General features: G+C 48.5%; 1 protein-coding gene across 1 annotated transcript; it reads right to left on the reverse strand.

Moving 5' to 3' along the window:
- Nucleotides 1–962: 962 nt before the first annotated feature.
- SOX18 (SRY-box transcription factor 18) lies at nucleotides 963–10,324 on the reverse strand. Its single transcript, XM_081866454.1, has 2 exons — nucleotides 9,505–10,324; nucleotides 963–5,813 (listed from the first exon to the last, which is right to left on the reverse strand). The coding sequence occupies exons 1-2, from the start codon at nucleotides 10,004–10,006 to the stop codon at nucleotides 4,930–4,932; spliced, it is 1,386 nt and encodes a 461-aa protein (XP_081722580.1). The 5' UTR covers nucleotides 10,007–10,324; the 3' UTR covers nucleotides 963–4,929.
- Nucleotides 10,325–13,851: the final 3,527 nt, after the last annotated feature.

Below are 13,851 nucleotides of genomic sequence, written 5' to 3' on the forward strand. Positions count from 1 at the left end.
TGGAAATATTTCGGGCAAAAGAAGAAAGAAAGGAAGAAAATCTACTTCAAGGGGCTGTTTTGGAACCGGAGTTTTAGCATACATTGTGTACAAAAACACAGCAGAAATATGGAGGGAGAGAACAGAGTGAGGATTGGTAATAACGAATAAGGTCGTTGTGAAAAATTCACAAGGTAAAAATGGCTAACTGCTTTGCCCAATGGAAGCACCAAAAGAAAGGCTAACCACCCATCAGGCGACGGAGAGTAGTCTTGGGAAACATCTTGCAACATCAAAGACAGCATAGCCCAAGTGAAATTAAGTTTGCATTGCTATGGAATTAAGTTCTATTGATCGGGACTTAATTGCCCATTCCCCAGAGTGTTTTCATGAGCAACAGCAAGCCCTGTTCCTTGAATTCCCTGTCTTTGGAAACTGGATGAAAGCACCGCATGAACCAAGAATCTACAGCTGATTTTTCAAAAAGAGCTTTCTTCTCCATATACAGCATTAGCGGTGATGATGAGCAAGTGAAGCACAGGAGACTGAAAGGCATTCCTGGTGCAAAAAAACAATAATAATGCTCAAAGACATTTCTGTGCCAGAGAAACAATGTGCTTGAAACGGGGGACATGCGTCCTCCAGTGCATCAGCAACATAACAAAAGATGATGTGATGAGATCTTAAGCTAGCACTGCAAACAATCACAATAATGTTTAGGGCAGGGAAGAGGCTGGGTGGGAAACCAACTGGCTGCGACCCAAGCCCTTTGACGTCACCGTCTTATGTGTCAGGCTGTAAACAAAGCATCAGAACACATGCGAGGAGCCATATTAGCACGGCGAAATCAACAGAACTAAGCAGGGTTTTAATATTATTCCCAATTTCTGCAGGCTCCGACGTGCAAATGCAGAGCCCCTTTAGTGCAGCTTGTGCGCAGTTGTGTTAACGAAACCCAAAAAACCACACACAGACATGTCAAGAAAAGGATATCACGTCGTTTTATTAGAGGACTGAGGGTTGTTCCCCGCCTCCTCAAATCTGAGAACAGATGGCACGTCCGACGAAACACATCGGCAGCTTACACAACATTGGGAAAACAGGCACGTACGCGGGATTGCATTGGCAACTGAGCCTGGATCAAACCCACTCTCTCCTATCTTTCCTATAGAGAAGGCCTTTCCCCTCACACACAAACACACCCTTGCCCAGTGCTTAGTGGGAGGTGTTCCCTTGAAACCAATGCGCAGTCTAAACAGGAATCGACTGCCAGAGAAATCTGGAAATGGTTGGGGACAACATTTATTGGGGGGGAGAAACATGTGTTCACATAGCAAGCACATGAGAGCCAAGAAATTAGGAAAATATGTCTTAACAATTAACCAGCCAGCAACATTATTTGGGAAGGTCCTCTGCACAAACTCTAGCAGGGTCCTTGTGTAGCTGCCAATTCATTTCGACGGGGTTTTATACAGATCCCCCCCCCCACACACACCATGGCATCGAGTCTCCTTGGTCTTGCGGCTTTCGAAAATGCTCTCCTTATCCCCCCAAAATTCCAGAAAATTGTTGTGCGCAATTTTACGACTTAAAACTGCCCCTCGCTCCTCTGTTCTTTAGATTTGTTTTAATTCGGTTGCTACATAAATGCTTTCCGTGACACAGATACCCTTTGATTTATTACCAAAAGAGACAGAAAAGACATTCGGTAGTATAAAATGCCTTAACAAATTAAATATCATTTATAGATAGATAGATAAGATATAAAAAAAGACTTAGTAAAAATATAGTCCTATGGTTCAAACGAAAGATAATAATCTTGATACAGTGAAAAATGTGCCTGTTTGGCACCCCTAAACTAGTCTCTGTCCCATAACAATCATTGCAAAAGAATCACTCCCGGTTTTGAACACCTTATTAGGGCTCATCCTTACTCACCTCCCCATGATTTCTAGGCATAGGGTCACACTTCCCAGTCCATTTCAGAGTGCTTTTCTTTCTTTCTTTCTTTCTTTCTTTCTTTCTTTCTTTCTTTCTTTCTTTCTTTCTTTCTTTCTCTTTCTTTCTCTTTCTTTCTCTCTCTCTCCCCCCCCCCATCTGCTTTCCCCAAGAAAATTGGATCCATACTGCTGATTAGGAGCAAATGGCAATTCGGGTTTTCTGCAAATTGCCATTTGCTCTGATTCAGTGGTAAAGAGCGGGTTTTCGCAGGGAAAGCAAAAATAATATTAATAAAAAGCTGTTGGACACAGACCTGGAAAGTGTGGACCTCTGCTTAGGAATGCGGAGCGTAGGTCAGTGTGGATAAGCCCTGACTTTCTTCTTAAGCCTTAATAACCTAACTCTGAAAGTGCTGGTTCTCCAGGCATGGCGTAGACCTTGGGGAAAGTGGAAGGCTGGAAGTTACACCTCCATCCTGAAAACAGGGGCTGCAGTGGCTCAGCATCAAAGCATCTGCTTGCATGAAAAAAGGTCCCAGGTGTAATTGCCTGCATTCCCAGGCAGAGGCCTCCCCTCTGAAACCCAGTCAACATGGGCAGTACTGAGATGGGCCAGTAGTCTGATTTGGTCTGAAGCAGCTTCCTGTTTTGGGAAGGGCCGTAAGCCAGTGGCAGAACATCTGCTTTGCAAGACAATGGTCCCGGTTTCAGTCCTGGGTGCCACCAGCTCACAGGATCCCAGAGGAGCGGGGAAAGATTCTTGCCCTGAGCCCTTGAATTACGGCCACCAGTCAGAGATGGCAGTGGGCTAGTGGCTTGGATCTCACATGGCAGCTTCAAACGCACCTCCACCCCAACGCTTCCATCAGTGTGATTGCAAAGAGCATGGGTTTACATGCGCAAAGCTTAGCAGAGCTTCTTCAATGGGATTTACGCAGAGGTTCACAGGGAAGCTGAGTCGAAGCAGCTTCTGTGAGCTTTCTGATAGGGATGCTTGTAATTACTTGAAATTATATGAAAAAGCGTCCGGGGGAAATTAACTCGAGAATGGATTTCTAAAATACTTGGAAGCTACTGAAATCAGTGGGTTGGCTTTGAAGTGAACGGGCACAATCTGGGTAAAGCTATGCCAGCCTAAAAGGACCATCTGTCAATTTTATTTTATTTTTATGGCTTTTTCAAGCCTTTCTCTTCATCACACTTGCATACCACTTTAACCAGTCTTAAAACCCTCCCTCGTCACAATTTGGCTACTTCCCTGCCTTGATGCCCATCCCCTTTTATGGAAGGTCTCAAACCGCACTGCCGTCAGTGCTTCCCCCTCCTGCAAAAGCCAGTTCAATCCAACCTGTTTTAGGCATGACTATAGCTTTACCCCACGACGGTGCCCTCGGGGTGCAACGCAGAAGTGTGACAGTGAAAGGATTTATTTATTTATTTTGCCATGCGCTCTGTTGGGTTGCAGACTGCCCACTCGCCACCAGATCCCAGCATGTTCTAGGACTTCAAATCGGACAGCTTGCAATTCAGGCGGCTAGCCTGCTTTAGAAGAACGACAAACCTTGCTTCACTGCTAAAAAAACAACCCAGATGTCGAGAGCCACTGCTCCCCACCCTGCTTCCCCAGTTACGCAGACTTACAGTACAGACATCTTAAACACTGGAAGAGATCAAATGCACCAGAGAACCAGGCTCCTGAACTTTTCCCAGCAATCCAGAGGGAAAGGATTTCAGCATCTTGAGGCTTGTCATGTTATAATGCTGCAGGCGCGAGGAAAAGCTGCACCCACGGTAATTCCCTCCGGGGCAATAAAAGGTCCAGAAAAACTGTCCGCCCTCACACATTTCAGCACCCTATGAATTCAGTTTCCTTCTGCTTTGCAACAGTCTATCTCGTTGTGCTACATAGCAATACAGTATATCAGTGGTTCAGCATTATTATTTTTAAAAACAAAAAACCCAAGCAATGCATTTAATGAGATAATCTAAATATTGCAATGTTGACAGGCAAGGGGAGAGGGTTTGGAAGGCTGATGCAAAAGAAGGCACTTGTGGGGATATATAGGTGGGCACTGTTATCTCAGCTAGATGAATGTCGGGTCTTGCAGAGGGACTCTGAGATGATTTGCACATTACGCTGAACAAGGAAGGGGGCAGGGTCCCGTGTTTTAGGGCCCCCAACCCAGTGCTTCAGCTAAAAATGTGCAAGGCAGGGAATCTAAGGGCACTTTCACACAGAGCAAAGTCGAGCCGGCCACATCCAGTCCCTTGCTCCCAGATGAGCACGATGCACACATGTCTGCTCCGCAAACACATCTGTGACATGCACACGTCACACATGCTCTGCAGCACGGGAGAGAATGAAAAATCCTGACAGTGACACTCATGGGTTTATGCTGAAAGACCTTCAGTGGACACTAATAATAATAATAATAAATCTGTTTAAGTGGGAAGAGGCCCTTAAATGCAGAAAACTCCACAAGCTTCAGGGGTGAGGTTCCCAAGCCCTGCTTGGGACGCAACAGTAGAAGGGCAAATAGTTTCTCTGCAGCAATTCTCCGCAGCAACAGTTTCAAAGTTCCTGCAGATGTTTTCCACTCACTCCTCGGCAGATTGGCCCTTGTTTCTCAAAGGACGGGCACATTAGCTGAGCTGGGCTGTCTCTCAGCAGGTAAGAATAAATTTGTTAGAAGGACAATGTGCCCCACAGGGATGGGAAACCAAGCTGCTCTCATTTGGAGCAAACCAAAAAAGAGGTTAGCACCTGCGCATTATGCCTTTCCCTAAGGGTACGTGTAGGTTTTGAGCTTCTGTCAAATTCATACTGGTTTAACCGGCACAGCTTCGCTCAAAGGGTCCTGGGAATTGTGGTTAGGAGACGGAATTCAGGTACAAGATCCCCATGGTTCCCCCTTGCAGGTTCCCAGGGTTCCCTGGGGGAAGGGAAATGACGGTTAAACTGGGCTCAGCCTTGAACCCCTCTCCCCTTGCTGAACACACAAGCACAGCCCTACCCAGTGATACAGGTGCTGTAATAGACAGCGCTGCTGGCATCGGACAGGGCCGATATCAAGCTGCTCTCCTCGCAGGAGAGGCTCCGCGGAGTCACTTTGGACATGGAGACATGGTAGGCAAACCCCGAAGGATCGGGACGAGTCCTGCTCATATTCAAATACTGGTCAAACTCGTTGCGGTCCACTTCTGTCCAGAGCTCGTTGGGGTTCAAGTGCTCCACGCCGTCGAGGTGGTGAGATTCAGGCGGCGGGGAGAGCTGGCCCAGGTGGGCTGAAAGCCCGTTGGCGGCTCCGGCGCATATTTGGTTGTAGTACATACCAGGTGGGTGGGGAGTCCTCATGGCATCAGCCAGGTGAGGTGGGTTCTGCGGGTAGCCCATGGGCATGTTCCTCCCCAGGTTTTTCTCCGGGGTAAACTCCATCTGGGGAGGTGGAGGAGGAGGAGGAGGAGGAGGGTGGTGGTAGCCTCGGAAGGACATCACGCCACAGTCGTCCTGCATGTGTGGAGGGAAAAAGGCAGGCTCTGTCTGCTCCAAGACGTCCAGAGGAGACATCTCAGGGGTTGGCAAGCCGTAGTTCTCCATATCAGAGCTCACCGAGCGGAGTTCTCTGAAGTGGTTGAGCGGAGGAGGCTGGGCATGGCCCGGGTGCCCGATGGCGCCACCAGCCCGGTGGTTCATGGCAAAGCCGTCGCCGCAAGGCTGGGAGAGATTGTGCAGGAGGATGTTGGGCTCCATCCTCTTGATTTTCTTGGCTTGCTTCTTCCTCCTGGGGCGGTACTTGTAGTTGGGGTGATCCTGCAGGTGCTGGATCCTCAGTCTCTCTGCCTCTTCCACAAAGGGGCGCTTGTCGTTGGCGCTGAGCGCTTTCCACGACTGGCCTGGAGGGGGTCCGGAAAGGAAAAACACAGGCGTGAAGCTACAGCAGAAACAGGGGAGAATTAAGGGCTCCGGCAGATCAAGGGTTCGAGTCCTTCACCTGCTTCAGAAGCCCAAACTATTGCTCACGTAATAATTGCAGCATACAAAGGACGTTAAACAATATGCAGTATTTGCATTAATGCATGGGTAGGCAAACTAAGGCGTGGAGGCCGGATTCGGCCCGATCGGCTTCTCAATCCAGCCTGCAGACTCACCGTGTTTTTACCTAAGTAGAATGTGTGCTTTAATTTAAAATGCATCTCTGGGTTATTTGTGGGGCATAGGAATTCGTTCATTTTTCCCCTTCAAAATATAGTCCTGCCCCCCCCCCCGCAAGATCTGAGGGACAGTGGACCGGCCCCCTGCTGAAAAAGTTTGCTGACCCCTGCATTAACGTATCTCACATTGGGAAGTAGGATGCTGTTGTTGTTTTTAAACCATACATGTCCAATCACCAAAAGGTCATCTTGTCAGCCCCTGTCCACCTTGGGGACATTAGATTCCAGTTTTTTCACCATGTGTCTTAACCATGCCAGACCCGAGAGAGGAGAGAAAGAGAGAGAGAGAGAGGGAGGGAGGGAGGGAGAGAAACAAACAAACAAACAAACAAACAAACAAACAAACAGAGAGAGAGTATGCCAAGAAGGTACAGTAGATCCTCTGGGAGATCATAGCTCCAAGTCCCTGATATGTTCGTGATCTCTTGGTATGATCCATGAGAAGAACCCCAAAATCCACAAAAACATTATTAAGACCATCCAAGATGTCACAAGATGGTGAGCTATCTCATCAGCCTGGATGCCAAGTAAAATAGGGTGTGGGGAAGGCGATCAAGCTTATCATTCAGTCCGATGGAGAGTTTTGGAGAACCTGAGAGTGCATTCACTATTCTGGAACGTTTTCATGGGTTCTGATAAAGTTACCACCCTGTTGTGACTTTTGATGTGATGGAGATTCCACTTCGACTAGAAACATCTCTCTCTTTCCCTGCTCTTCCTTACTTGCTCTCTCTCACACACACACACACTCACAAGGTAGTTAAAGAGGGGGGAAACCAAAGTGCAGATTTTTGATAAGAGTGCATTATGTTGCTTTCACACAGCCATAGTGATGGCAGCTTCTTTGCAAGTGATTTTTTGTATTACTCTTGTCTACTCTGAAATGCAAATGTGATACCCACATTGCAGAACAATAGGCTTTCAGTTTAGAAAGGGCTCTCTCCCACATTCCTTCCCATAGTAATTAACGTCCATACATGGCATATATGGCTAGAGGACCCTGGACACTTTGCAAGGGGATGGCTAGCTAAGGTATATAATATATGAAATTATTTTTAAGGAGCCTGTCTCTCTCATTTCTAGATAGGTGTTCAGGAAAAGGGTGGGGGAATAAGAGAACTAATGAGTTCTTTTTTCCTTGACCGCTTCCAAGGACAAGGGGAAATGGCATTTTGTCTGGGCGGTATCCAATGTGCTTTGTCTGTTAGTGCAAGGATTTTTGCTTGTGCAACAGAACTCCCCTATCTTGCCCCCTCAGTGCACATCCTGTGCCCTCTCCAAATCTGCCCCAGTGGATTGGGAGAACCCCCAAAACAAATTTGAGGGAGGAAGTTCCATTGTGAAAGCATCCATGCTTGAACAAATGGAACAAGTTACTTAACCCCTTTCCATTCTATTTGTTGCAAATTTGATAATCACTTTTTATTCTGTGTAATAAGAAATTTTGGTGAATTTGACCATGGTTTTACTGCAGATGTAGCGACTGCTGTTTAGCTTTGTACTGAACTCAGTACAGATGCAAAACACCCTGCCCAGGGCTGAGCTCAGAAGAAACCAGTTCTGGCTTTCTGCAATAGAAGCTGCAGTGCATAGTGCTGATTGCCCAGTGCTTGTAATGTCACAAACACTCCCCCCAACGAACCCTACAGCCCTTTTGCGTCCCTCTAGATACTTTATTTCAACCAAGTCAAACAAATGCATGCCGACACATGCACTATCTCTCTATTCCTCCTAATAGCCTATCCTTCAATAAAATTAGCACAAGAAGCTTGTGGTTTGTTGTTGTGAATGAGTCGATTTGCTCTTACCTTGCAATAAGGGGGGGTGGGGAAGGGCCAGAGCATCTGCCTCGCATGCAGAATGCCCCAAGTTCAATCCCTGGCATTTCCAGATAGGGCTAGGAGAGACCCCCCCCCCCAAAGTCCTGGATAGCTGCTGCCAGTCTGTGTAGACAGTACTGAGATAGATGGACCAATGATTCAGGGTGTGGCAGCTTCCTACGTTGTATAAATTTGGGTTTGTGGTAGAAATGTGATAGACCGACCATTACCTTTTGTATCTCGGATTCTTGGGGACCCTTCTAAGTGCAATCTTCTTCCCCCTCTCTGCATCCCTCCCCATACACACCTCCCAAATGAAGATGCAATGTCCCGCATCATCAGACGAAGCAACAGAAGCCAAAAAGCTTCTAAATGTGTTCATCTTTCAGGGCCTCTTATCACTCACTGACTGCGGATCTTTTTATCCCGAAGAAGTGAAATTAGTAAAAGGGTGCAAAGGGAAAATATTCTTCTAGTCTTTGAACTGTATCCTTTCGGGAGAAGAGGGGACTGAGAGCAACGTTTCATAGAATAACACCCAATGCGTTTCAGTTTTAAAACCACACGCTTGGCCAGAATGCACATTTGATTTAAGAATGACTGTCTTTGGCTGCTTTCTCAGCTTTGTGAGAAACATTTGCAAGCATGTGCAGTAATACTGCAAGAGGGAAGTGATCTGCCCATGTGTTCCCCTGCTGTAGGTGCAGCAGATGGGTAAATTATCTGGATTAAAGTCACAATCCTATAGCCCTTTATCTGGGAATGAGCCACACTGCAACTGACTTCTGGGTACACATGTGCAGGATTGTACTGCAAATGACCTGCAGAGAGGGGCTGCTGAGAAAGGTTGCACCATAAGAGAGAGCTTCCTCAAAATAAATTTAAAAAGAGAGAGCTTCCTTCCTCATGGCTGCTACTCTCCCCTCTCCCAAACTCCTTTTTGACCCTTACAAGAATTGCACTGTTCAGACGGATGTCCCCACAGAGCCCACCAGCAGAACAAAAGGCAGCAGCCACCTCTGTTCCTGTTTGCCCCCAGCCTCCGATCTTACTCCAAGGTAAACTGCCTTGGAACATGCAAGCTCCATTTCTCAGGTATGTGTGAGAGATAGAGAGAGGTGCCTCTGCTCAAGAGTCTAGATTGCTAGTTATGTCTTCCTGTAGGATAGTTCCCACTCCAGTTGTCAACCCCCCCACTAGAAAACCCTCAGCATCTCATTGCTACTGAGCATGCTTGGTCTTTGCAGGGTCTTTTCTGGAGGGCCCCCATTATAGGTGGTTGCTAAAAAGGATTTCTGAAATCTCAGGTCTTCCTTCAACACCTGAGTGTGCTCTCAGAGGGAGGGAGAAGCCTTTCAAGCCTGACTGGGGGGGGGGGAGGCTGCCCCCCTAAATAAATAAAAATCAACAAAAATACTTAACTAACTGAGGTGCTGTTCCCCTAAGATTCCGCTTCCCTATGAATCTGTCCAAAGCCACTTTAGCTCCTGGTGTTCATCATCCCCACATCTGGTGGCAATGAGTCCCACAGTGCACTCACACACCCCGCTTACCCAGCATCTTGCTCAGCACCGCGTTGTGCAGGTCCGGATTCTGCTGGGCCAGCCGCTTCCTCTCGTCCTTGGCCCACACCATGAAGGCGTTCATGGGGCGCCGGATGCGGGAATCCTCGGCGCTCTTGCCGTCGGACGGACGGCCCGAGCCGGCGCCGTAGCCATAGCCGGCGTCGGGGCTGGGAGAACGGCTCGAGGCAGCCGAGGTGCCCAAGAGCGCGCCGCCGGGGTCGCCTCCCCCGATGGGCGCCGCTGCGCCTGGGCGAAATCCGAAGGCCGGCTCCGGGCTGGGGGTCCGGCTGGAGACGGCGGGCTCGGCGGCCCGGCTGTGCTGCGCGAAGGCGCGCCCGGGATCAGAGGCAGCGGCGGCGGGAGGAGGTGGAGGCGGCGGAGGCGGAGGCGGCGGTGGCGCAGCGGCTGCTCCCGCGACGGCTCCCCATGAAAAGTCGCCTCTGGCTTGGGGTATCTCCTCTCTACAGAAACTAGGCTCAGATATATTCATTCCAGCTAGACGGACCTTTTGGGATCACAAGGCGAGCAGAAAAAGAAGAAAAAAAACGGACAACAAGAAGAGAATCGGGTTCCCTTCTCCAAGGAAAGAAGACGACGCGAGCGAAGGGAATCAGCGGCTCGAAATGCGCAAAGGAACCAGAGAAGAAGGCAGGATTCGGCCCGAGCTAAGGGCTGTGGCTTGGTTCGCCCCCTCCAAAAAAAGGAGGGCAAGAAGCACGCGCTGGAAAGGATGCTCCCGTCCGAGGGGCCACATTATAAAGGCTGCGCTTCCCATCCGAGGGAGGGCGACGGCAAAGGAGGAGGGGTTAGACGGGCCCGCTAGGAACACCCCCGACGGAGGAGGGCAATGGACGCGCCGTTTCATTCTGCGCTCCCCCCTCTCGGCAAAGGAAATCGGGGAAATTGCTCCCCCCGCTCCCCCGACTTTCCTCTCCCTCCTGCCGGATTAAGTGGCGAGGAGGCAATTCCGTTTGCGCAAACCTCAGGCGCGCAGCAGCGCCTCCTCCGAGCTAGTCAGACGCGAACGTCCCCCTGCGAAGTGGGCGACAGGGATTTTTTTGGGTGCCGCTGGCCGGGGGGTGGGGAGAGAAGGGGTGGTTTGTTTAGCCTTGCTTTGATTTCCTAACACCCCCCTCTTTTTTATGTGTATAATCCCTTTGTGCACGCACACCCTTTGGAAAAGAAGATAAGCCGCAGCCAAATAAAGTTGGCTCCTAGGCGCACGTGGTCGAGGCAAACGCTGCAAGAGAGCGTCGGGAGAGGTCCCTTTGCGTGGAGAAAGACTCGCTTGGGTGGGGGTGATTCTCAGTGCAGGTGGGGGGGGGAGAGGAGGTGGAGGAGCCGAGACCCCTCTTTGAAAGGGGGTCTGGAAATGGTTTGAAAAGTGCTGTCTTTTCACGGTGGTTTAGTGCGCGCAGACGCGTTTCCTTGCTGGAAGCAAAGTTAGATTGTAAGCTCTTCGGGGCAGGTCCGTTAGGCTGGAAAGCAGGGCTGCGGAATCTTTTCTTTCCGCCCCGAGGGCCGCATTTCCTTCTGGAGGGGGCCACATGCGAATGGTGGGCGGAGCCAGAGGCAAAAATGGGCGGGGACACGAATATAAATATTACCTTTGTATGGTAGACTCGTTTGTACACAGCCACACCCCTCCATCCATACAAGCGAGAGGCAGCGTCACAGATCAAGGGCGGCGAATGCTAGCCAAGGAGGGGGAGGGGCTGGTGGGAGGTGTGGCCTCGGGAGGGGGCGGGGCCTGATGTTCCCCACCTCTGCTGTAAAGCAAATCACGTTAAGTGCTGATGGATAGTCCTTGTACTAAACGCTTACGCTACAATTCAGTGCACCTTTGCAAGGGGCTAAATGGGTCTTAATGCGCCTACTAAGTGAGAGTGGGACTTGCTTTAGGATTGTGCTCATAGGTGTCAAAATAAAACGGGAAGAGAAGACAGCAAGCCCCACCAAAGTGAGAAAAATAGTACCTGAACAATCATTCTCGTGTCTCAGGAACTACAAATGCTAAAAACACTTTTTTTAAAAAAAACTGGGAATCTCACAATCTTTTTTAGAGGGGCCTGCTCCCCCTTTCCGTTCCTGGAGATGCTCAGGACTGTACTGTCAATTTCCGGAGCTGTTGAGTGAAGCTCTACTTGGAATTGATTGGTTGATTGATTGATTGATTGATTGACTGAATTTACAGTGGTACCTCGGGTTACATACGCTTCAGGTTACAGACTCCGCTAACCCAGAAATAGTACCTCGGGTTAAGAACTTTGCTTCAGGATGAGAACAGAAATCGTGTTCCGGTGGCATGGCAGCAGCAGGAGGCCCCATTACCTAAAGTGGTGCTTCAGGTTAAGAACAGTTTCAGGTTAAGAATGGACCTCCGGAACGAATTAAGTACTTAACCCGAGGTACCACTGTATATACCGCCCTATACCCATAGATCTCATGGTGGTTCACACAACAAAATCAAAATACCAAACCACAAAATATATAATCAAAATAAAAACAACAACCCGATATCCCCCAACCCCCCCATGTTTATTATTTATTTGTTGAATTTATTTATTTATATCCCGCCTTTCAGTCAAATGATTCCAAGTTCAGTTTACACCAGATTGCTGGAATGCTCAGAGATGTGCAAGCCTGCAGCCCCTGATCCTCCAGTCGATGGATGAGGCCAAGCTGGTTTTCCTCCTTTGAGTGATGTTCTCCCTGGAGTTTCTCTATGGTCCTTCATCCCTTGGTCAGAATGTGCCTCCTTCTAGCACTGCAGTCCCTCGAAACCCAGGACATGGTGAGACTGTGGAACTCACTCCCACATGATTTGGTGATGGCCATCGACTTGGATGGCTTTGAAAGAGGATTGGACAAGTTCAAGGAGGGTCAGGCTATCATTGGCAACTAGACACAATGGCTTGTTCTGCTTCTGCTGTTGAAGGCAGTGGGCGTCCGAATGTCAGGTGTTCCCAGAAAATTGGTGTGCAGCTGGTGAATTAAAGGGGAAGGGCTTCCAGGTTAAGAGGTGAGGTTGTACAGGAACACAGAAAGCTGCATTATCTTGAGTATTTTTATACCAATCAGTGCTGGCTACATTGACCAGCAGGGATGCGGGTGGCACTGTGGGTTAAACCACAGAGCCTAGGACTTGCTGATCAGAAAGCTGGCAGTTCAAATCCCTGTGACGGGGTGAGCTCCCGTTGCTCTGTCCCTTCTCCTGCCCACCTAGCAGTTCAAAAGCACATCCAAGTGCAAGTAGATAAATAGGTACCGCTCCGGCGGGAAGGTAAATGGTGTTTCCGTGCGCTGCTCTGGTTCGCCAGAAGCGGCTTCGTCATGCTGGCCACATGACCCGGAAGCTGTACGCTGGCTCCCTCAGCCAATAAAGCAAGATGAGTGCCGCAACCCCAGAGTCGGTCACGACTGGACCTAATGGTCAGGGGTCCCTTTACCTTTACCTTACATTGACCAGCAAGGGATATTCCCAGCCCATTATACAATATTTATATTTATACCCCATATTTCCTCCAAGCAGCTCAAGTTGGTGTACACAATTCTTTGTTTCCCCATTATATCTTCACAGCAACCCTGTGAGGTAGATTAAGCTGAGAGATGGTGACTGGGAAAGTGGGGATTTGAATCTCCCAAGTGCTAGTCCAGCACTCTAACCATTTCACTATACTGGCTGTCTTACACTGGTGCTCCCTTAAGACTCTCTTATTACTATTAAATGTATAGCCCAAGCACATCTTTGCTTAAAAATAATTAAAAATAAAAGTGTGTTTAAAACACTTAAACAGAAACACAATAAAACACTCAATTTATTTTATTTTATTTTTTAAAAAAGCAGATGTAACCAAATCACATGTCTGGATAGGTCTGCTGAAACAAGGAACTTTTCAGTAGCTGTCTAAATGGACACAGTGATGGCGCCTGCCTGTCAACAGGCAGGGAGTTCCACAGATGCTGAGGGTTGGACCCGCATACCCTCCAACATTTCTCTGATGAAAATAGGGACGTCCCATTCCATAATGATACGTTTTACTATTTATACCCCACACATCTCACGGGTTGCCCCAGCCACTCTGGGCAGCTTCCAACATATATAAAATCATAATAAAACATTAATTTTTTTTAAAAAAAAAACCTTCCCTGTACAAGATTGCCTTCTGATGGCTCAGGGGTTGGATAACTCCATAGCCTCCAACATTTCTCTGATGAAAATAGGGACATCCTAAGGCAAAGTGGGACATTCTGGGATCAAATCAGAAACCGGGATGGCTTCTTTAAATCAGGAAAAAAAGCACACCAAGAACTCAGGCCAATTTAAGTTTCAAT

This window comes from Podarcis erhardii (genome assembly GCF_964252035.2).
Source record: "Podarcis erhardii genome assembly, chromosome: 6".
NCBI classification, from domain to species: domain Eukaryota; kingdom Metazoa; phylum Chordata; class Lepidosauria; order Squamata; family Lacertidae; genus Podarcis; species Podarcis erhardii.

Coding starts and splice junctions, on each gene's coding strand:
- SOX18 (XM_081866454.1), bottom strand. CDS start 10,006: ATGAATATATCTGAGCCTAGTTTCTGTAGAGAGGAGATACCCCAAGCC. Junction 5,814..9,504: donor GGTGCTGAGCAAGATGCTGG/GTAAGCGGGGTG, acceptor GACCCCCTCCAG/GCCAGTCGTGGAAAGCGCTC.